This window comes from Melospiza georgiana, chromosome 14, assembly GCF_028018845.1.
Source record: "Melospiza georgiana isolate bMelGeo1 chromosome 14, bMelGeo1.pri, whole genome shotgun sequence".
Taxonomy (NCBI): domain Eukaryota; kingdom Metazoa; phylum Chordata; class Aves; order Passeriformes; family Passerellidae; genus Melospiza; species Melospiza georgiana.
Window position 1 is genome coordinate 15,133,840 of NC_080443.1, and position 21,887 is coordinate 15,155,726.

At 59.2% G+C, this 21,887-nt stretch overlaps 2 protein-coding genes across 5 annotated transcripts; both read left to right on the top strand.

The window, feature by feature from the left end:
- Nucleotides 1-1,993: 1,993 nt before the first annotated feature.
- Nucleotides 1,994-14,994, top strand: LOC131089356 (adhesion G-protein coupled receptor G1-like). Of its 4 annotated transcripts, none has more exons than XM_058034063.1 (15): nt 1,994-2,144; nt 2,462-2,562; nt 7,814-7,899; nt 8,467-8,892; nt 9,371-9,494; nt 9,565-9,715; nt 9,799-9,927; nt 10,133-10,249; nt 10,813-10,858; nt 11,209-11,309; nt 11,396-11,511; nt 12,463-12,737; nt 13,289-13,400; nt 13,567-13,835; nt 14,373-14,994. In XM_058034063.1, the coding sequence occupies exons 3-15, from the start codon at nt 7,860-7,862 to the stop codon at nt 14,477-14,479; spliced, it is 2,013 nt and encodes a 670-aa protein (XP_057890046.1). In that variant the 5' UTR covers nt 1,994-2,144; nt 2,462-2,562; nt 7,814-7,859; the 3' UTR covers nt 14,480-14,994. The 4 variants fall into 4 exon arrangements, with proteins under 4 accessions (XP_057890046.1, XP_057890047.1, XP_057890048.1 ...); XM_058034065.1 differs by having other exon boundaries at nt 1,995-2,144; nt 9,568-9,715; XM_058034064.1 differs by lacking the exon at nt 2,462-2,562.
- Nucleotides 14,995-15,806: 812 nt separating this feature from the next.
- LOC131089571 (adhesion G protein-coupled receptor G3-like) lies at nt 15,807-21,143 on the top strand. The gene is made up of 13 exons (XM_058034384.1): nt 15,807-15,852; nt 16,403-16,432; nt 16,516-16,675; nt 16,756-16,864; nt 17,414-17,554; nt 17,642-17,764; nt 18,387-18,426; nt 18,500-18,600; nt 19,051-19,163; nt 19,304-19,587; nt 19,853-19,946; nt 20,354-20,640; nt 21,028-21,143. The coding sequence occupies exons 1-13, from the start codon at nt 15,807-15,809 to the stop codon at nt 21,141-21,143; spliced, it is 1,644 nt and encodes a 547-aa protein (XP_057890367.1).
- Nucleotides 21,144-21,887: the final 744 nt, after the last annotated feature.

Here is a 21,887-nt window from a genome sequence, read left to right on the forward strand (position 1 = left end):
TGAAGGGGGTTTAAGGAACTTTTGGGGCTTTTAGGAACTTTTAAGAGGTTTGGAAACTCTTAGGCCTTTTAGTAATTTTGGGGGTTTAAGGAACTTCAAGGATATTCAGGAACTTTTAGGGCTTATGGGGTTTTAGGGCATTTAGGATGTTGTAGGGGTTTCGGGACATTTTAGTGCTTTAGGAGCTTTCGGGGCTTTCAGGATCTTTTAGGACTTTCAGGAACTTTAAGCATATTTAGGCGCTTTGATGGATTTAGGAGCTCTCAGGACTCTTAAGAAGTCGTAGGGCTTTCATAGAAATTCCCCAGCTGAAGCAATAAACCCTTATCAGGCCGAGTACAAGGGCAAATGTCCCTTCCAAGAGACAACACAAGGATTTCCTCCCTCTTGGTGCTCAGGCAGAGTCTTTGAAGGTCTGTCGACTCAGAGATAATCCCGACAACACCAGCAAGTGCAGGCGTTGACCTAAAAATAACTTCTGATAACATCGAATGCAGACAAAAGACTCTTTGTTCCACGAGCAGCAGCAAAAACTCCTTTCCTCGCTGCTCCGAGGGGTCTGCACCCAATTCCCCTCTCTGGGAGAGCCTGGCTGTAGCAGGGCTATTCCCGGGAGGTGGATTTATGGCGTTTCCCCAAGGAGCCGGTCGGGATGACCGCGGTGGGAGGGAGGTTTGGCTCCCCGCGATGCTCTGGCTGCTGCGAGTGTGCGTTTGAGAGCTCGCCCAGCTCCCCGAGGCGTGGGGACAGCCCGACTTCAAAGGCAGCTCTGTTAGCCACGGTCCGGCCGCTTTAGCCACGGTCCGGCCATGTGAGCTGCTTCCCATGGGAGCCTTGTCCCGTGGCAGCCGGGGAAACTGAGGCTTGGAGCTGGGAATTCAGCCAGGCGAACCGGGGATGTGCCCTGCTGGGGGATCCCAAAGCAGCCATGGCACCCGCCGTGGCACAATCCCACGGATCAAGGTCCATCGCCTTCCCTGCTGCAGAGGGAAGTTGTTTGCACCCTTCCCCCTGCAGAAAAGTCTCATTCGAGCCATTGAAAATATCTGCAAGAGCAACTATTTACCCAGGGCACTTCCCGGAGCTCTCCCCTCGCCCTGCTCCCGTCTGGGCTTTCTCCAGCCCGGCTGTTCCCGGGGCGCACACAAAGGGCCGGGTGCGGGCGCTGCAGGAGCGGCTTTACCCGCTCCAACAGCGCTGCTTGCAGCCCCGGGGGCCATCTCCACCATCCCCAGCCCCGGGTGCCCATCTCCAGCCCGGGGTGCCCATCTCCACCATCTCCAGCCCCCGGGTGCCATCTCCACAATCTCCGGCCCCGGGTGCCCATCTCCACAATCTCCGGCCCCGTGTGCCCATCTCCAGCCCCGGGTGCCCATCTCCAGCCCCGGGTGCCCATCTCCAGCCCCGGGGTGTCCATCTCCAGCCCCGGGTGCCCATCTCCAGCCCCGGGGTGTCCATCTCCAGCCCCGGGTGCCCATCTCCACCATCTCCAGCCCTGGGGTGGGTGCCCATCTCCACCATCTCCAGCCCCCGGGTGCCCATCTCCAGCCCCGGGTGCCCATCTCCACCATCTCCAGTCCCGGGTGCCCATCTCCACCATCTCCAGCCCTGGGGTGGGTGCTGAAGGCGCTGCGGTCGCGGCGAGGCTCCACACCCCACACCCCATCCCACCTGCTCCGGGGGAGCGCTGTGTATCCCTGCTCTGGATCTGGGCTCCCTGCCCTGCTCCTTTCCTCCCTCGCACCGTGCTCCAGGGGAGCGGGACAGGGGTCACCGGGACACTCCGTCCCGGCTGCTTTCCCATTAATTGTTATTTTTTAATCCCGTTGGCAGCCAGGCGTGCAGCCTGCCGGCCCCGCCGCTGGACGCCCGCCAGCCCGCAGCTGAAGGGCGCCGGGACGCGGCACGCCCGGCTGTGCCGTGCCCAGCCCGGCTCCCCAGCCCCCGGTACCGGTACCGGCCCGGGGGGGACACAGCCCTCGGTGCTGCCGGCCCGGGGCTCGCTGGGCAGGTGCCGGGACCGAGAGCAGCGATCTGGGGTGTCAGCGCCGGCCCCGGGATCCCGCTCTGAGCCGAGCCGGGCTGGAGGCGCCGAGAGCCGCGCCGAGCTGAACCGAACCGGGCCGAGCAGAAGCGGGCAGCAGGTGCCGTGCCGGACGGCGGTGACCCCGCGGCCATCCCGGGGGTGTCGGAGGGGTCGGTGCGGGGGAGCGGTGCCGGTACCGCCCCGCTGAGTCACCGGCCGCGGGGGGACGGGGCGGGGCGCTCCCGGGCACCGCGCGGAGCGGCCGAGGCGGGAGCTGCGCGGGGCAGCGGGGCCGGGCCGGGCCGGGCCGAGCCGAGCGGAGGAGCTGTGCGGGGTCGGACCCGCGCCGTACCTGCTCTGCTGCCGGAGCCGGGCGGAGCCGGGAGGTGCCGGGCGGTGCCGAGCCGAGGCGAGCCGCTGCTTATATACTTCCAGGTATGAAAGCAGCGGAGAGCGGCTGAGCCGGGACAGGGAAGGATCGCGGAGCCCGGTGCCCCCCTGGGGATCCCAGAGGCCGCGCTGAGGAGCGTTTGCCGGTACCGGGAGCCGAGGGGATGCTGCGGGCGCGGGCAGAGCGGCGGGGCGGGAGTGAATGGGGTGGGCACCAGCCGGGGCTGGGGGGCTCCGTGCGGACGGTGGCACCGGGCAGAGCCCCGGCTTGCTGGGCAGGGAGCAGCCCGGAGGGATGGATGGAGCGGAGGGGTCTCTATGGGGGCTGAGCGGCACTCCGGTCCGGGTGCGGGGCGCAGCGCTGGGGGTGATGCGTGCGGCTGGGCAGGGCTCGGGGACGCTGCTGGTGGCCGTGGTGCCAGTCAGTGATCTGCGGAACCAACCTCGGTCCCTGCTCCGTGGGGCTCGCACTCCAGACTCGGCTCCTGGGCCATGGGGCCGCAAAGCCCCCGGGGCTGCCCGGGACCGGCGCTGCTGCCGCGGCAGAGCTGAGCTCCACCAAGCCCGGCCGGTGTGGGGCCATTGCTCCCACTCCAAGGGAACCACCAGCGCACCTCATTCCTTCCTCCCCTCCCTCCCGGCGGAGGGTGCAGCATTCCCATGGGATCGCCGACATGTCTCGACAGGGTGATCTCCCTTCCCTAAAATGCCTTTTGGGGGGATTCCTCCTGCAACATCCCGGTTTGTTCCTGCCGGCCCTGGCATGTCTGTGCGGGATATGGGATGTAGGGTGCTCGGGGTGGTCTCTACCCACGGTCTGTGCTGCCCCTCCAGGGACACCAGCAAAGCTCAGTGAGAGCAGCTGGAGAATTGAAATGAAGTCTCCTGGAATAACCTCCTGGCACCAAGTCCGAATGGTTGCTGTGGAGGGAAGGCAGCCAAAGCTCATTTCACGGTCTGAGGGCTGCAGTAACCCCCCCGGCCCCCATCCCCACCCTCAGGGAGCCAGGAGTTTTTCAGAGATGGGCAGGGGACAAATCCTTTGAGCCCGGGACTGCAGCCACAGAGGGGTTTGCCGTGCCCCTTGCTGGGTTCACAGCTCCCACGTGAATTACCCAAGGCCTGAAAATGCTGCATTCTTGGTTGCAGTCCAGCTCTTAATCCTGCGGCCTGGGGGCTGCTATTTGCAGAGGAACAGGTTTGGAGCAACTGCGTGTTGGCTGCAGGGGGATCCCCGGGTTTGGCCGTCCCTGCACCTTGCGGTGGCACCGTGGGTGCAGGGGCAGAGCTCTGTGGCTCACAGGCAGCAGGATGGGTCAGTCCCAGCGTGCCAATGTCTGCACGGGACCAGCTGGGCTCAGCCTGCTGGCGCCTGCTTTTCAGGAGCTCTGGGACTCACCAGCTCCTTTCCCATCAGCTCACCCGACAGCTGGGCCTTGGCAGCAATCTGGGAGGCCCACAGTCTGTCACCTGGCTCCTTGGGTGCTGCAGGCTTTGCCCTCACTGGGCTCCAGCACCTGGCTTTCCATGCCAAATACCTGGGACCCTGATTTGGGGTGGTGCTGAGCTACTCTGCACTGCTCTGCACCTTCCTCGTCTGGCACCTGCAGCACAGGCAGGCCATGAGGAGCTCGCTCATGGGAAGACCCGGGAGTGCACAGGGTGTTTTGGAGCCATTTGAAACCCAAGGGAGTGCACAGGGTGTTTTGGGAGCTGTTTGAAACCCAAGGGAGTGCACAGGGTGTTTTGGGAGCTGTTTGAAACCCAAGGGAGTGCACAGGGTGTTTTGGGAGCCATTTGAAACCCAAGGGAGTGCACAGGGTGTTTTGGGAGCTGTTTGAAACCCAAGGGAGTGCACAGGGTGTTTTGGGAGCTGTTTGAAACCCAAGGGAGGAGTGCACAGGGTGTTTTGGGAGCTGTTTGAAACCCAAGGGAATGGACAGGGTGTTTTGGGAGCTGTTTGAAACCCAAGGGAGTGATTTGGAAGGGGGATGTGCAAGAGGGGAAATGGGGCTGCTCTCAAAGAAGACTGTGTGGTGGGAGTGTGTGGCAGGGACAACTGTCTGTAGCCCTGTGGCCAGAGATGTCATTGCTCTGCGTTGTAGCCATGTCACGTCAGCCCCAGCCCAGTGTAGGTGTACCTGGTCCCTTGCAGAGTGTCTGTGGCTGCTGCTGAAGCCACAAGGCTTCGTGTGCCACCGAGCCAGGTGCTGTGTTGCCCTGGCACTGCAGGAAGTGCTGGGTTAGTGGGTTAGTTCGCTGTGGTACTTCTGTTTGTGGTGTTTTTTAGGAAATGGAAATTTTTAAAAACGTTTTGAATGTCAAGACCCAGCTCTAAGCAAACGCTCCGTCCCAGGAGCCCCAGGCACTGGCAGGCTGTGCCAGCCTCCCCTTGGTGCTGCCCACCTTTGTGGGGAGGGATGGCTGCCAGGGGCTGGCAAAGAGCAGATCTGGCAGGGAGCTGTGCTGTTCCCGTGGGAATCGCCATCGGATCTGGTTTCATCCTGCTGGCAAGGCTCATCCTGAAGGTGCTGGGTGCTCTGTGCAGTGCCACGGCCCAGGAAAAGCTGAAGCACCCCATGGCACAGCTTGGCAGTGCCAGGCTGCTGGCACAGTGCAGCTGCCCCTCGACTCCCTGGGCATTAGCCAAGGCGGCTGGTGCTGGGAATCACATGCCAATGCCATGAATAACGTGAGGCTGGCCCTGGGCATGCACCACTGGCCAAGGACAAGGGCACTTTGTGCAGCTCTCAGACACTGACACTGGGGCATCCCTTTGCAGGGGGACCCCCATGGGGTCCTCACATCCTTGGACATCCAGGACACATTGTTATGGTCCCTGTGATGAGGGACTGGTTGTGCAAAGCTGTTTTGCATCTCCAGGAGCCCGTCCTGGCTTGCCACAGTTTCCTCATCATGCTGCTGAGTGCCTGTCTGAGTAACCACTGTGGTGACGAGCTTCAGACTCACTCACACCTCGAGGAACAGAGCGTCACTTTCCCAACAGAGCTGGAAGGAAAACAGATAAAAGCTCCTGAATCTCCCGGCATCCTGTGTTTGTTTGAGTCACCAGAGCTGGGAGTAACATCTTCCCTTCTCCTTGGGAAAAACGTCATGTCCAAAAGCCACGTGCCACCTCCAAAAGCTTAAATGCCTGCTGCCAAGTCACCCAGAAGGCAGTAAGGTGGTAGTAAACACATTTTGTTTGTGAGGTTTTAAGACTTTTTCCCCCTGCCCTCCATTCACCTGAGGTGTAGAGACCTCAGTATAATGCTTTGGCCTTTTCTTCCCAAGGCCAATATGTTAATGGTGATGGGAGGATAAGAACTGGTGCCCAGGCATAAGCCTCCCTCTCTGCTGATAAGGGAGCCTGCTCCAAGCTGTGCAGCCCTGGCTCAGTGTCTGCCACCTCTTTGTACGTGATCTGGTTGATTTTGAGGCCAAGCCAGGAATTTTCCCCCTCTGCCATCCGGGCATGGGAAGATGACGAGGCGGATTCAGAACTGACGAGAGCCCAGCACATCCTGCTCCCTTTGCTGTGCCTGCTGCCAGTGTGGATGGAGGGCCTGGTTTCTCACAGTGAAACCATTTTCAGGGGATTTTCTCTCGCTATTGTTCAGCTCAGGAAGCAGCAATCAGACTCGGGCCAGCAGGAGCACACAGGGCTGGGAGGGGAAATACCGAAATACCGGCTCCCCCACCCTGCTTCCCACAGGGATTTCTGGTCCCAGCTGAGTAACACTGAAAGGGGCTGATCCTCTCCTCCAACCTTCCCAATTAAACCTTAAGGATGTCAGCACAGTGGGCTGGGCTGAGGCCTCATTAGGATTCCTCATTCCCCATCCAGAGGCGATGCTTTATTGCCCAGCCAGCTCTGTGCTGCCTCAACACGGTTGAAGCTTCATTGCTTTTAAGTGCTCCAGGTGTTTTCCATCACCCACAGCGTTTTGCCACCCCAGGTCTGTGTTTTTTGGGTATAAAGATGAGATTCCTCAGCATGTGACCAGGCACTGGGGTGCCAGCCCCATCCAAATCCATTTACTCCTGCCAAGTCATGCCTGTGCCAAACCCTCCCAGATCACACTGGGACACCTCGTTAGTGTCACTTAGCTACAGCCACAGCAGCAGGTTAATTAACAACCCAAAGCCCCCGCCTGCTGATGATAAATTGCCACAAGAAACAGGGGGAAAGGATGTGTAGTGGCTGTACACCCGTGCAGGATCTGTGCTGGCTAGAGAAACTTCCAGAAAACCTGTGCTGGTGGGAGAAATCTGCTAGAGAGTTATTGAGCATCTGATGACCCTGGAGCATCTGGGAGAGCTGTGAGCCTTTGCAGGTGATGCTGGTTGGTGCAAACAAAACAGTTTTGACAGCTTGGTAGGTTTTGGGGGGATATTTGAGAGCAGTGCAGCGGGGTGCAGCAGTGGCCCAGGGTGCTGGCTTCACTTTGGGCATTGACAAGAGTGTGCTGGGCCAGCTGCTCTGACAGCCCCACCAATGCTGTCCCACCCTGGGGGCTTCTGCAGGGTGTGTGCCATGGCTGAAGTGACAGCAGGGTGAGGAGGAGGAGGTGACACTGGGTGCATCCCAGCAGAGCTGGGGGTGCAGTTTGTGGCCTGGGGCAGGCAGAAAGTGCAACAAAAAAGGCTCAAAGTGTGAAGGCAGTGGCTGGGTGAGCGCAGGGGTGTTGAAGCACTTGAGGATGCTCAGTGCTGGCCTGGGTGGAGGTCACAGAAGCCCTTCCTCATGCAAAGACAAAGAAAAGGGTGGTGGAGCAGAGTGGCAGATGAAGGGATGGGCAAAGGGGCTATGCAGGATGTGGCCCAGCTGGTTGTGAGCAGCAGATTTGGGCAGCCATGGCTGCTGTGCTGGCAGTGCCAGGATGTGCTTGGGAGAGCCTTTTTCTGCAGGCTGCAATGATGGAGTGGTTTGCAATGTGCACAGCTCCTCAGCTAATCTGCAGGAGCTGAAAACATCCAAGAAAATAATTTCAGGGCTGGTGAATTAGGAAACCACAGTTTCCTTCTGTTCCTATCACTTCTGATAACAAGTCAGGGTGTTCACTGAGATGTGGGGCTGAGAGCGGAAGAGGGGAGGGACCCCTCCTGTGTGTGCTCTTGGGTTGGAGTGCTGGGGCACCCTGGGACCCCTCCTGTGTGTGCTCTTGGGTTGGAGTGCTGGGGCACCCCCTCCATGCTGAGAGCTCAGGGGCTCCCAGCCTCTGCCACCCTTCCAGCCCACAGCCAGCTTGGATGCCCAGTGCTTCTGGCTCCTTCTGGAGGCAGAGGCAACAGGGACCTGCCTGTGACACTGGCTGTGTCCCACCTCATCCCTGCCCTCATGGCATGGGGGATACTCAAATACTCATGTGGCCCCTTTCCTTTGTACCCTTTCAGGCTCTGCTGTCTCCGTGAAGGCCAGGCCAAGGTAGAGCTGCCCAGGATGAAGGTCCTCTTCCTGCTCCTTCTCTCCCTCCTCCAAGGTACACTGTCCTGCTTTGGGATGCTGAGCTGGGTTTGGGCTGCTGGGAGTAACTGGCAGCCCCAAACCATTGGCTGGGGGGCACCATGAGATGTGTGCAACCAAGGCTTCCAGAGAACTAAAACATCTCATAGGATGATTTGCTCTGGTGGGTTTCTCAGGCAGAATGTGTCCTTTCCAGGGAGAGGAGGTGGCCTCCATCCATCCATCCATCCATCCATCCATCCATCCATCCATCCATCCATCCATCCATCCATCCATCCATCCATCCCTCCCTCCCTCCCTCCCTCCTGGGAATGGACAGCTCTGCTGCTGTGGGTGGTGGCACATGGGAGAGGGTGTCCCTAAAGGACAGGAGGTCCTGCTGCCCAAAGGGCCCTGGCAGCCCCTGGCAGTGTGGCAGTGACACTGGGGACAGGCTGGTGTCGCTCAGCCTGCAGGAGTGACAGGGTTGGCATGCCTGGGGTGGGAGCCTGGCGTGCCACGTGTGACAGCTGCTGCAGGCTGGGGTGCTCGCAGGGCTGGCTGTCCCACAGCTGATCTGCTGTCCCTGTGTGCCTGTGTGCAGGGCTGGCAGCCTGTGGCCTCAGGGAGGAGGATTTTCGCTTCTGTGGGGACCGGAACCAGACCCAGGAGAGCTCTGCCATCTTCCAGCACGGCCCTGCCGCCATCTCCATCGAGAACACGGCCCAGGCTCTGATCGTTAAAAAGCCCTTTTTGCCAAGCAGGAGAAACTCCTACTACGAGTACAGGCTGCCCCCCACCTTGGGCAGGTACCGCTTCTGCATCTTCTGGTTTGAGTCCAACAGGAGCCTGCAGCTGGTCTATGGGAAGCAGAGCATCCCCCTGGGTGGGGACACAGCCAGCAGCATCCCCTGGGGACAGGAGAGTCAGAAGACTGAAAGAAACAGAGCCAACATCTTCAATGTGTCCTATATCATAAAGGGTGGGAAGAACACCTCCCTGGATGCTAAAGATGAATACTTCTTCAATGGTAAATGCAATTTAATGTTATTTTAAGGAAATTCAAGGGTTGTTTTATCCCCAGCCTGTTCCCTCGTCGTCATCAGAGCACTGGCTGTCTCCCAGTGTGTGGTTTAGAAAGGTGATATGAAGATAGCTGAAGGGTGATTGAAGGGCATGTAGGTTTTCTTGAACAGCCCAAAGACAGGCCTGGTACCCAGCATCCCTAAAGGTGGAGATTTTCAAAATGCTGCCTCAAATCCCACAAAACTGAAGTCTTTGAGTGGTTTCTCAGGGTCCAGTCTTCACCATGAGGTGCCCATGGCCTCAGTGTGAGCTGAGTTGTGGGAGGCAGGAAAGCCCTGTGGGTTGGGGTCACTATCAGCTTTCCTGGCTCGGGATCACCTTGAAGCCCTCTGCTTTCTGCTCCCGCCAGGGCTCTGCCAGTCAGTCTGGGGCATCAGGAAGCCAATTGTGCCCGTGCATCTCATGGCATTTCCTTTCCCCAGCCTCTGCATTGAGCATGCCCGTGTGGGAGCAGGACGTGCAGCAGCAGCTCGGTGCCCTGGACAGCCTCATTGCCCAGCCCCTGGCAGCAGCCCCGGGGCACAGGGAGCAGCAGAGGCTCCGGCGGTGAGTCCAGCTCAGCCCATCCCTGCCAATGCATCCCCGCTGCCCCCAGCTCACTGTGCCCCTTCCCCAGCAGCACTCTCGGGGAGCTGGAGAGGATGCTGGCCAAGGTGGAGCTGGAAGGGCAGAAGCAGACCTTTGGGGAGGCCACTGTGCACGCCACCGTGCTGAGGGTGCAGCCCAGCCGGGCTCCCCAGCCCCTCACCTACGCTCCCCAGAGAGAGGTGGGTCCTGCCAAGCCTGCCCCGCTGCTCTTGGCCCATCGTGCTCCCTCTACACCTCTTTCCTGATGAGTCTGTCTTTGCAGGAGAGTGGAGAGGTCCAGGGATTCACAGTGGACCTGCCAAGCAGCCTGTTCATGGTGGTGAAGGACAGGGAGGAGGTGGCGGAGCACAGGGTGCTCGTCATGGACATCAACAGGCAGACCATGTTCCAGGTAATGCCCATGTGGATGGCAGGCTGGGTGTCCCATGGGCTGCAGGGGTGCCACCAGACCAGGGTGCTGCTGCTCACTGGGAGAAAGTGATGATGATTTCAAAGATGAGCTAAAAGCTTGATGGGTAAAGTCACAGGACCTTCTTCTTGGGCACCCTTGGCTGCTCTCCCTTCCCACCCTGCCACTGCCTCCCCTTCTCCCACAGGATGAGAACAGCAGCCTCGTGCTGGGTGACAAGGTGGTCAGCATCTCCCTGGTGGACACGGTGGTGGCCAACCTCTCCGAGCCAGTGGTGCTCACCTTCTTCCACGACCAGCTCCCGGTAGGTGGGAACAGCCTCAGAGAACCTGATCCCACCAGGAATGAGGGGCAGGGAGGGCTCAGCCCCTGCCAGCCTAGGGTGGGCTCACAATCCAGCAGGTCCATGCCCATGGGTTGCCTGTGCAGGATCTGCTGTGTCTCCTGGGGCTGATCACAATCATGGCTTGTCTGTGTGCACTGGTAGTGGCACTGGTGGTGGCACTGCCCTCCCTTCTCCAGGAGATGCCTCATGGCAGATGTGTCACATCCAGCACTGTCACCAGGGCTGGGGCACGCTGTGTCAGCAGGCCTTTGGCTCACCATGGCTCTGCCAGGTGCCTGCTCAAAGCTGAACCCTTTGTTGGGAAAAGAGGATCTGGAAGGAGGCATCTGCTCCATCGGTTGGTAACAGAGTGGAGCCTGGAGCCCACTCCCACCACAGGGGCAGTCTGGTTTATCCAAGTGGTTGTCTGTCTCCTGAGACCGTCTTGTCTCCTGCCCCGTGCTGTCCCCTATCAGTAGCGCTGGGCAGGCAGCAAACCCCCAGCTGCCTCCTGAGCAGGGCCTGTGGTTTTGTCGTTGCAGAGGAACGTGACCCCACGGTGCGTGTTCTGGCAGGAGGACGCCTCCGGTGAGTGCCCCTGCCCTCGGCATGAAGTCAGGCCCTTTTCCGAGGTGCCACAGCCCCACCAGCAGGGTGAGGGTTGCTCTGCACCTCCCTTCCTCACTCCATCTCCATCAGCCATTCCCACCGGGTGATGTCAGGGTTTTCCCTCCAGAGCTAACCTAAGAGCTTTCCCCTTCCCTAGGGATGGGTTCCTGTACTGAGGGGGCTGTTTGAGTATGTGTGCTTGGCCCGGGACAAGCTGGGACCCCCCACTCTTGTTCTCCCTCTTTCCATGGACACCTGGCCCTTGAGATCCTTCAGACCATGGCAGATGTTGCTGCTGCTCACCAGTTTTCTCCCTTTCTCTGGCACAGGCAGTTCTGGGAGCTGGGACAGCTCTGGGTGCACCACAGTGACGGGGAGCAGCCAGACACAGTGCAGGTGCAACCACCTCACCTACTTTGCTGTGCTCATGGTGGGTAGCACCTTCCCTCAGGTCCCTCGCTTCATTCCCAGGGGTGCTCTTCCTCACCATCTCTCATTCCTCCTCCTCCTCCTCAGGTTTCCTCTCCAGACATCACCTCAGTGCACAGGAATTACCTGAGTATCATAAGCTACGTTGGCTGCCTAATCTCAGCTTTGGCTTCCATTTGCACCATTTTCTTCCTCTACTTCAGGTACAGTCTGATGGTTTCACCCCACACTCCCTGTCTGTGTCCTGTCCCTGGCCATGAGCCTCTGGGTGGGCACAAGCTCTCCAGGCAGTTGGTGGCCTGCATAGAAGCATCATGAAGGAGCCTTGTTTGAGGAAAGCAGAGTTCTCCTGTCCAGGGTCCACCCTCTCTGTCAGGTCTCCCTGCAGGGTGCTCAGAAACACCAGCTCTTTTCAAAGATTTTGGAAAATCTTCTTGATTTTTATGGATGCAGCAAGCAGAAGATCTTTTCAAGGGCCTGGAGGAGAACATGAGTGTCTTCTCCTGAGTCATGTCACTGATCCTAAGTGGATGATTCAGACCTGAAATCTTAGAATCATGAAAATATAGAATGGTTTGGGTTGGAAGGGACTGAAAGATCATTCATTTCCAACCCCCTGCCCTGGGCAGGGACACCTTCCACTACACCAGATTGCTCAGAACTCCATCCAACCTGGCCTTGAACAATTCCAGGAATGGGGCAGCCACAACTTCTCTTGGAAACCTGTGCCAGGGCCTCACCACCCTCAGAATTTCTTCTGAATATCTAAACAAAACCTGCCCTCAGATTGAAGCCATTCTCCCTTGTGCTGTCACACCATGCCCTTGTTCAAAGTCCCTTTCCAGCTCTCTTTAGGCACTGGAAGGTGTTTTAAGGTGTGGAGCCTTCTCCAGGCTGCACAGCCCAAGCTCAGTCAGTCTGTCTCCACAGGAAAATGCTTCATCCCTCTGAGCATCTTCAGTGCAGGGTCAGCTGCAGGGCTGGATTTGGGATGGGGGGTCTCTAATGGGGTTGGTGTCTCATTTCCTGGCACTACCAAAGGGTCTCCTTGCTCTTCTGCTGGGGCAAGGTGCCCCATGAGGGCTGTGGGGTGCTGTGGGCACCACTGGTGCTGGCCAGGCAGAGTGGTGAGCTCTGCTCCCTTGGTTCTGCAGGAGCAAACAACGGGACCAGATCACGAGCATGCACATCCACATGAACCTGCTGGCTGCCATCTTCCTCCTGGACATCACCTTCCTCCTCTCCGAGCACCTGGCTGCCAGCAGCAGCGAGGCCATCTGCACAGCCGGGGGGCTGTTCCTGCACTTCTCTCTGCTGAGCTGCCTCACCTGGATGGGCATCGAGGGCTACAACCTCTACAGGCTTGTGATCGAAGTCTTCAACGCCTACCACGACCATTTCCTGCTCAAGCTCTGCCTGGTTGGCTGGGGTGAGCATGGGGGGCACCCACTTGGGTGGCTTTTTCCCACTGGGTGTGATGCCTGGATGGGGATGGAGACCCAGCTGTGGGGAGCAGCTGTTTGTCAGGAGCCTTGGTGGAGGAGGAGGCTGGAAGGCTGAGAGCAGGAGCTGGTGCTAAAGCAAGGGTGGGTCATCCTGGGGGATCACCAGCAATGGGGCCCTGTGAGAGCCACCACTTGGGATCTTTAAATAGTAACAGGATCCTTTCTTTCTGAAAGAAACATCCAGGACTGGATGCGGGAAGTGCCCATGCTTCTCTGCCATGCTCTGGGCTGGCAGGAAGATCTTGTGATCTTTACGGCCGAAAGCTCCACATCCCTGGGAGGCCCCAGCTGGGCCAGCACAGTGCCACTCCCTCCCAGGCTGGGGCTCATTCCAGGTGTCCCTGCCGTGTGTTCCATCCCTGGTTTCCCTTTGGGAGGATGTTGGCTGTGCAGAAAGGGCCAGCAAGTCCTTCCAGAAGGTCCAAAGGCCCTGCAGGGAGTAGAGCAGCCTGCTCACTCTGCTCTTCCCACCCAGGGCTCCCCATCTTCTGTGTGGTGACAATCCTCCTGGCCAGCTGGACCAACTACGGCCCCGTCTCCATTCCCATCTACGAATCCATTGATGGCAGAACCGTCAATGCAACCATGTGAGTCATGGCACATGGGTTTTCTGGCCAAACCTTCACCGTGGCCTGGGGCTGTTCTGGGGTTTTGTGCCAGGGGGATCCACCACACTTCTGTGCTTCTCCCAGCCCCTCCTCGTGACCCTGTGGATGGGCACAGAGTAACCCCCTGCCCTTTCTCCTTCTCCAGCTGCTGGATCACGAGCCCCCTGGTCCACAACTCTGTGAACCTGGGTTTCTTCAGCCTGGTGTTCCTCTTTAACTCGGTCATGCTGGGGGCCATGGTGCGCGAGATCCTCCGGCAGAACAAGAAGGGTCACAAGCTCAAGCACGTCCTGGCCCTCCTTGGGCTGAGCATCCTGCTGGGCATCCCCTGGGCACTCATCTTCTTCTCCTTCACCTCTGGTGTGTTCTGCCTTGTCTCCCTCTACATCTTCACCATCATCAACTCCCTCCAAGGTGAGCCTGTGGCTCTGGGCTCCTCTGAGAGCAGCAGGATGTTCACGGGGTGCTGGTGGGGTGGTGATGGTGTGCAGGAGGAGCTCTGGCAGCCTGGGTGGCTCACTCGCACTGTGGAGGGGTCACCCACGCTTCCTTGTGACCGTGTTCACAGGGGTCTGAGGATGAGGGAAGAGACCAGGATCTGACTCCATGTTTCAGAAGGCTGATTTATTATTTTATGACATATATTAAAACTATACTAAAAGAATAGAAGAAAGGATTTCATCAGAAGGCTAGCTAAGAATAGAAAAAGAAAGAATGATAACAAGGGCTTGTGTCTCAGACAGAGAGTCTGAGCCAGCTCACTGTGATTGGCCATTAATTAGAAACAACTCTATGAGACCAATCACAGATGCACCTGTTGCATTCCACAGCAGCAGATAATCAATGTTTACATTTTGTTCCTGAGGCCTCTCAGCTTCTCAGGAGGAAAAAATCCTAAGGAAAGGATTTTCCATAAAAGATGTCTGTGACACTTCCTCTCGCCTCTGCCAGGTTTCCTCATCTTCCTCTGGTACTGGACCATGGTGCTGCAGGCGAGGAAGGGCCCTGACTCCCAGAGCAGCTCTGACAGTGCCAAGCTCCAGCCCAGCAGCAGCTGAGCCCCGTGGTGCCCGTGCTGTGCCAGAGCTGCCCATGCCAAGCATGGCCACAAGAAGGACCACACCATCTGCTTTGCTACTGCACCTGCCCTGTGGTGCCACAGGGAGCCCAGGGACCCACAGTGGGGCCAGCCACCCCCCCTCTGCTGGCCCCCTCCCCAATTTCCTCATGCTGGCAGGCTTGGCACCCTTGGGGCAGGAGGGAGGGAGGGAGGGATGCTTACTTGGGCAGTGGGGGCTGTAAAAAGTGGAAGGGACAGGGACAGGGTCCCCAGTGCCTTTGGATGTCCCCTCCCATGTCCTGAGGCCAGGACGGATGGGTGGGAAAGGCCCACTTTTCAACCCTTGCTGATGGTCACCATGAGGGTCCTTCCTTCCCCAGAGAAGACAGAACGATTCTGCCCCTGCCACACTCTCAGGCAGCTGAAATAATCTATTTTTTTTATTCTTTAATGTTTAATGTCTATTTGTGGTTGATGTAGGAGCTCAGTGAGCATGCCTGCACACCACATCTGTGCCCATTAAAGTGGTTTTTCTCTGAGTGTGGCTCTCTGGGGTCTCTCCTTGGTGTGTTGGTGGGCTCTCTGATGGGATCCATCTCTCATCTGGGTTATCCCACTTCTGGGGCAGGACCCAGCACTTCACCCTGTAGGATCCTGCTGAGGATGGTGGGACTGATAATGGTGCTCCTGGCAGAGCTCTGGCTGCCTTTGGGGTTGGGGTTATGGAGGGAGGTTCCACGGCTTGGGAATCTCCAGGGACTGTCACTCCCCAGCAGAAAGGGAGGACAGGCATCCAAGAAGGGAGACATCAAAGGATGGAATCATGCCTCAGTGGCTGTGGGGCCAGGCAGGATCTGGCTGTCCTGGCTGTGCCCCTTGCAAACACAGCACCACCTTTCCCATCCCACCACCCCCCTTCCAGCTGCCTGCGGATCATCCCCACTCACCCAGCTGGGGCAGGAAGGGGATGCTTCATCCTGGAGGCTTATGGTGATGGCCAGATGAGGATGAGGATGCTCCAGCACACGCTGGGCTGGTTAGGGCCATCAGGAGTGTGGGGAGAAAGGAAAGCAGAAAGCCCTGAGCTGTCAGGGGCAGGAGCTGCGGCTCGGGTGGTTGGCGTCATTGCTGTGAGCTGGGACAGGAGGTCACTTGCCAGCCCACAGGAAGGCGGGAGGGGCTCTCAAAAAGGAAATGAGGAGCAGCTCTTGCCTCAGAAGCGGCCACAAGCCTGGGGGAGCCTGGGGAGGTGCAGAGCTGCTGGGACAAGGGGAGCAGAGCGTGGTGGGATGGCTGGGGGCAGCCAGGAGACCCCACAAAGTGGCATGAACCTGCTCCTGGGCACTGTCCTGCTGCTCCTGCTGCTGCCTGGTGAGTGGCATCCTCGGCACTGGGGGTGCATGGGCTTTGTGGGAAGGTTTCCCATGGGAAGGGGCTCACCAAAAGACCAAGTGGGGATTTCATCCTGAAACATGGACGGGCCAGAGAGGAGCATCCCCACTGGGATGTGCAGAGGTGAGCAGAGTTGGGGGCTTTATTGCTGGGGGCTTTTTTAAAACCCGGGATGAACAGTTCAGGGTCTCCTTTGTGAGCCCCTCAGGCAGGCTGGGCACGGTGGTTTTGCCTTCACCAGCTCTGATTGATGTCCAGGTGTTTTTTAAGCCCACGTAACTGCAGGACTGTTCCTCTAAAACCCGGGATGAACAGTCCAGGGTCTCCTTTGTGAGCCCCCCTGGCCAGCTGGGCACGGTGGTTTTGCCCTCACCAGCTCTGATTGCTGTTTTTGAAGCCCACGTAACTGCAGGATTGTTCCTTTACAACCTGGCAGCTGCCAGACCCTCCTGCCTTCTCCTCCCCTTTCCCTCTGGACAGAGGGAGGGCTGACCCTAGGTTTTGGTGTTTCCCCCCTTTCTCCATCCAGATGTTGCCGAGGGACAGGACAGCTGTTCCGGTGAGTGTCCCCTCCATTCCCCCCTTGCTCCCAGTGCCCATCCCGTGCTGTGGTGCCCGGCGGTCACTGCTGCCCCTGCCCAGGGCTGCCCCGGGGTGATGAGCACGGGGAGTGCTGCCGAGCGGTGCTGGAGCAGCAGAGCCCGGGCAGCAGCAGCCCGGTGTTCCACCTGTCCCAGCGCTGCCCGGAGCTGTGGCACTCCCGGAGCCGCGCCTGCGTCTGCCTGAGGGAGCGCTGGCTCAGGTAGGGCAGGGCCGCCCTGGATGGGGTCTGGAGGCTCAGTCCCCGTGCCCCCGTGTCCCACAGTCCCCCTTGTCCCGCAGGCTGCTGCAGTCGGGGTTGCACAGTCAGCTGGCTGGGCTCCAGACGCTGCTCCTCAATGTCAGCAGGGCTGTCACCCGCGATGTGCTCATCGCCTTCTCCCCCACTGAGGTGAGCTGTGTCCCTGCCTCTCCATTGCTTGGAAGGCCCCACACCTTCCAAGCACCCCTCAGCCCCTGCCCCAGGGTGTGGTTTGCCCTGCTGTGCTCTTCCTCCTCCCTGTGGGGTTGCATCATGGGCCCACATCAACTTCAACATCCCTTGGCAAGGAGTCAGTCAAGCGGTGCTTGGGAGGAAAGACCCCTCCTCACGGAGCCATCCCAGCAGGCCAGGTGGGCAGGGGGAGTGTGAGGTAGGAAAGGAGCAGGGACAGGTGTGACCTTGTGCCTCCTGCCCACCCAGAGGCTCTCCCAGGCTCTGGACGTCCCAGGGACCATGTGTGGGCAGAGAATCTGCTGGCTCCCTCTCCCAGCTCTGCCCCCACAGATGCTGGGTGCTGGCAATGAGGCTTTTCCCTTCTGCCCTCAGGGCTCCTGCTGATGTTACTGAGCAAACCCACCTGGGCAGGGCTGATTTTGTGCCTGGAGCAAGATTGGTGGGTTCTGAAAGGAGATGTGATCTGGCAGAGAACAGATCATCTCTCACTGTTCTCTGCTGCAGGGCCCCAGCAGGCTGAACAGCACGGAGAAAGGGAAGGCAGGTAAAATCCACCTCCCCAGGGGGATATTCCGGTCCCTGAGCAGCCAAACAGTGCGAGTGGTAGTGACAGTCCTCAATATCCAGCAGCTTGGCATGTTCAAGGTACAGCTGGCACTGCCTGCATCCTTCCCGCTGCCCCCAGCCCCTGCCACCAACCGGCTCAGCCCTGGCAGGGTTTCCCCTCCACAGGAAATCAACCAGACAGGGCAGGTGCTGGACAACACCGTGGTGGGCATCACGGTGGGGGAGAGCAGCATCTCGGGGCTGCAGGAGCCCGTGCAGCTCACCTTCCCCCACGGGGAGCTGCCCCAGGTGAGTCAGCGCTGCAGGGCTGCCCTGCCCTCCCCTCCAGTGCTCTCCCCATCCCGGGGCTGCTGCTGCTCTCCCCCTGTTCAGGGGCTGCTGCTGCTCTCCCCCTGTTCAGGGGCTGATGCTGCTCTCCCCCTGTTCAGGGGCTGATGCTGCTCTCCCCCTTTCAGGGGCTGATGCTGCTCTCCCCCTGTTCAGGGGCTGCTGCTGCTCTCCCCCTGTTCAGGGGCTGCTGCTGCTCTCCCCCTGTTCAGGGGCTGATGCTGCTCTCCCCATGCAGGGGCTGATGCTGCTCTCCCCCTGTTCAGGGGCTGATGCTGCTCTCCCCATGCAGGGGCTGATGCTGCTCTCCCCCTGTTCAGGGGCTGATGCTGCTCTCCCCATGCAGGGGCTGATGCTGCTCTCCCCATCCCGGGGCTGCTGCTGCTCTCCCCATCCCGGGGCTGATTCTGCTCTCCCCATCCCGGGGCTGCTGCTGCTCTCCCCCTTTCAGGGGCTGATTCTGCTCTCCCCATCCCGGGGCTGATGCTGCTCTCCCCATCCCGGGGCTGCTGCTGCTCTCCCCATGCAGGGGCTGCTGCTGCTCTCTCCGGGGTAGGAGCTGATGCCGCTCTCTCCCTTGCAGGGTGTCAGCCCCCGATGCGTGTTCTGGGATGCCAGCAAAGGTGCGGCTGCTCGGGGCAGGTGCGGGGCGGGGCACGGGCGCTGTCCCAGCGCTCACAGCCGCTCCTCTTGCAGGGCAGGCAGGAGGCTGGCGCAGCAGTGGATGTGACACACAGCCCGGGGACAAGGGGACAGTCTGCTCCTGTGACCATCTCACCTTCTTCACCCTGCTCCTGGTGACGATCCCGCTTCCTGCAGCTCCTGCTTGTGCCCTGGCAGCGCTGCCTGAACACTTCTCTGGCCCCTTGGGTGTCATGAGTAGCCACACAGGGACAATTAGAGCTGTGCTCAGGCAAGGCAAGGTCCCAAACCCGAGCCCAGCCCCAGCTCAGGAGGGCAGCAGCAGCTCAGCTGGGCAGGGCAGGCTGGAAAAGGCCCCAGCTTGGTGCAGGCTCTGGCAGAACAAGGCTTGAGGTCCCAGATGCTGGTGGAGACCCCCAGGAGGGTGCTCACGGTGGTCACTTCACCCACAGAGCATCTCCTCTGAGCCACCCCTGCCCTGTTTCCCCTGAAGATCTGTGGGCTGGTATGGGGTCTCTGCAGCAGCCCCATGGCTCTGGTACCTGCAGTCAGGTTTCCTAGGCTGGTGCAGGGCCTGTCTAACCCAACATGTGCATGTTTGGCAGAGCCCAGCTCTGGATGGCTCCACAGCAAGAGCTCTGATGGCTGTTGCCACCGCTGGCTGTGGAGTAGCCATGGCCTTCTCCATCTTCACCATGGCCTTCTGCATCTTTATCAGGTGGGATGAGCCAGCAGCTCCACGGGGGCTTGCCAGGCTGGGAGAGACGTGAGGCAGTGCCAGTGCCTCTCCTGGGCCTGCTGTGCCACAGCCCAGGGCCCTGCTCACCTGTGACCCTTCCCGTCCCTGTGGGGACACAGGTGCAGGTTCAGGCTGGAGGACACCGTCCGCACCAACCTGGGGCTGCACCTCAACCTCGTGGGCAGCCTGCTCCTCCTCAACCTGGCCTTCCTGCTCAGCACTGGGCTCGCTGGCAGGGCCCCCCCAAGCACCTGCAGGGCCCTGGGGGGGCTCACCCACTACTGCCTGCTCTGCTGCTTCACCTGGACAGCGCTGGAGGGCTGCCAGCTCTACCTCCTCTTTGTCAAGGTCCTGGGCACCTACATCCACCACTACCTGGCAAAGCTGTGCCTGCTGGGCTGGGGTGAGCAGCCTGGGGGAGAGGGGCAGAGGGAGGTTTGGATTGGGTACTGGGGAAAATGTCTGCACTGAAAGGGTGGTCAGGTACTGGAACAGGGTGTCCTGGCAGTGGTGGAGTTACCAGCCCTGGAAGCGTTCAAAGGTGTGTGGATGTGGCACTTGGGGACGTGGTTTAGTGGTGAATGTGGCTGAGTTAATGGCTGGACTTGGTGATCTTAGAGGTCTTTTCCACCCTGAACAATTCTGTGATTGTGTCTCTCCTCTTCCAGGCTTCCCTGCTCTCGTGGTGGGAGTGGCAGGAGCTCTTGGCAGCTATGGAAAATACCACATCCAGACCGTGGACCACCAGACCATAGCCCACCTGTGCGTGTGCCACTGCCCACAGGGCTCAGGGGGCCCTTTGGCACAGGGAGGGGCAGCTCAGTCCTGCCAGGAGGGCAGCAGTCAGGGGTTGCACCCATCTGCTTTGGCTTCGGGCCATGCTTCTGCTTCTGCTTCCTTAATTGTGATTGCCACACACCAGCCAGCCCCAGCTCTCATGCTGAGCCTCCTGAGTCATGCCTGCAGCCCTCCAGGTCATGGAGGGATGGCCAAGGTCCACCTGGGGCTTGTCCAGGCTCCCTGCCAGCTGAGCAACATGAGGGCAGTGTTTACCCACCACTGTCCCCCTGCTCCACCCTGGCCTTGGAAAATCCCACCAGGGGAAGGCTCCCATGGGTGCTGCTGAGGCTTGCAGGGCTGCTGGAGGCTCCAGGGTTGTCTCTTTTCAGGTGCTGGATCACTTCCAAACATCTTCTGGTCCACTACATCACCAACTGTGGCTACTTTGGCCTCATCTTCCTCTTCAACATGGCTGTGTTCGGGGTGGTGACCCACAAGAGCTGCAGCTTGCAGGGCACTGGGGCAGTGCAGGGACACAGCAAGCCCTGGAAGGTGGCTCTGGTGGCAGCAGGGCTGTTCTGCCTGCTGGGAGCCACTTGGGCCCTGGCATTCCTCACCTATGGCATCTCCTCTGCAGCTGTGCTCCACCTCTTCACCGTCCTCAACTCCCTCCAAGGTCAGCACTCACTCTGGGCTGGATTCCAGGGGTTGGGTGGGGAAGGTGGAGGAGGCAGGAGCCAGCCTGGCTGTGGGGTGAACAGGGATCCCAAGGCACCAGTGTCTTCCCAGCACTGTCATAGCCCTCCTTTTGTCAGGGCAGGTCCCAACCACCAGCATGGAGCTGCTCTTGGCTCCCAATTACACCCTCTCCACCCGTGGTGGTTTTCCTCCAAGGACATTCCTTAGCAGGGGACTAGGGGCATTATCCACCCCCAGCCAAATGGTTCATGTGAAGGAGGGGCTGAGCTGAGGGAATCCTCTGGAAGTGGAAGGAAAGCGTCATTAGCATCCTGGCAAGATTGTCTCCTGCTGCTGCTGAGTGTTTGTCTTCCTTTCCCTGCAGGAATCTTCATATTCATCTGGTTGGTTGTCCTCTACTACCCAAAGACAAAGGAGAGCACTGGTTCCCTCTCCTACATCATCAGACATGACAAAACCACCACAGGCTCCCAGGACTAGCCCCTGGCTGGAGCAGCTCCTGGCTGGACCTCTCTCCCTGCCTGCACCTGCACCCACTGAGAGCCCTCCTGGCAGGGGCAGCTTCCTCCAGAGGGAGAGATCAGCTATCAATGCCTCAGTTTATCTAGTTTATCTTCAGTGGGCATGGTCCACCTCAGCAGGGCTCTTTGCTTTGTCCCTTCCATTCCTGCTGGGCTGCCCTGGGCAAGGAGCTCCACAGATGGTGCTTCTGCAAAGTCCCTCCAGGCTGCAGCTCCATGGTCTCGAGGTGGCCCTGATCTCATTCCCCAGGGACAAGGAGGAAGCCCCCAAAGCACCTGCTTTCAGCCAGGATGGAGCCATCACCCTCTTTGCTAGAGGTGGCTCTTGGTGCTGAACCAGCCCAGCAGGGAGTTTGCTGCCACTGGAGGGAGAGGATTGATGTGCTGCAGCCCACATGTGGGGGGTTTGCCTCTGGGAATCAGCAAAAAGAAGAGGAAATCCATGAGCTTCTTTGCAAAACATCTCCTTGCTCTCTGGCAGAGATCTGCTGTGTGTCCTTCCTGCCAAACAGCCTCTGGGGCCAGCAGCAACTCCCTCATGGACATAGTGCTCTAGCCAAAATGCACATACAGCTGCCTTGCAGGGCAACTTCTGTCTTCTGATCTGTGTTTTGGTATTAAATCTCTGCCAGCTGGCTGAGCACTGTGAATTTAGTCTTTAATACCTTCATTATTATTTGTTATTTGCTTTATATTAGAGATG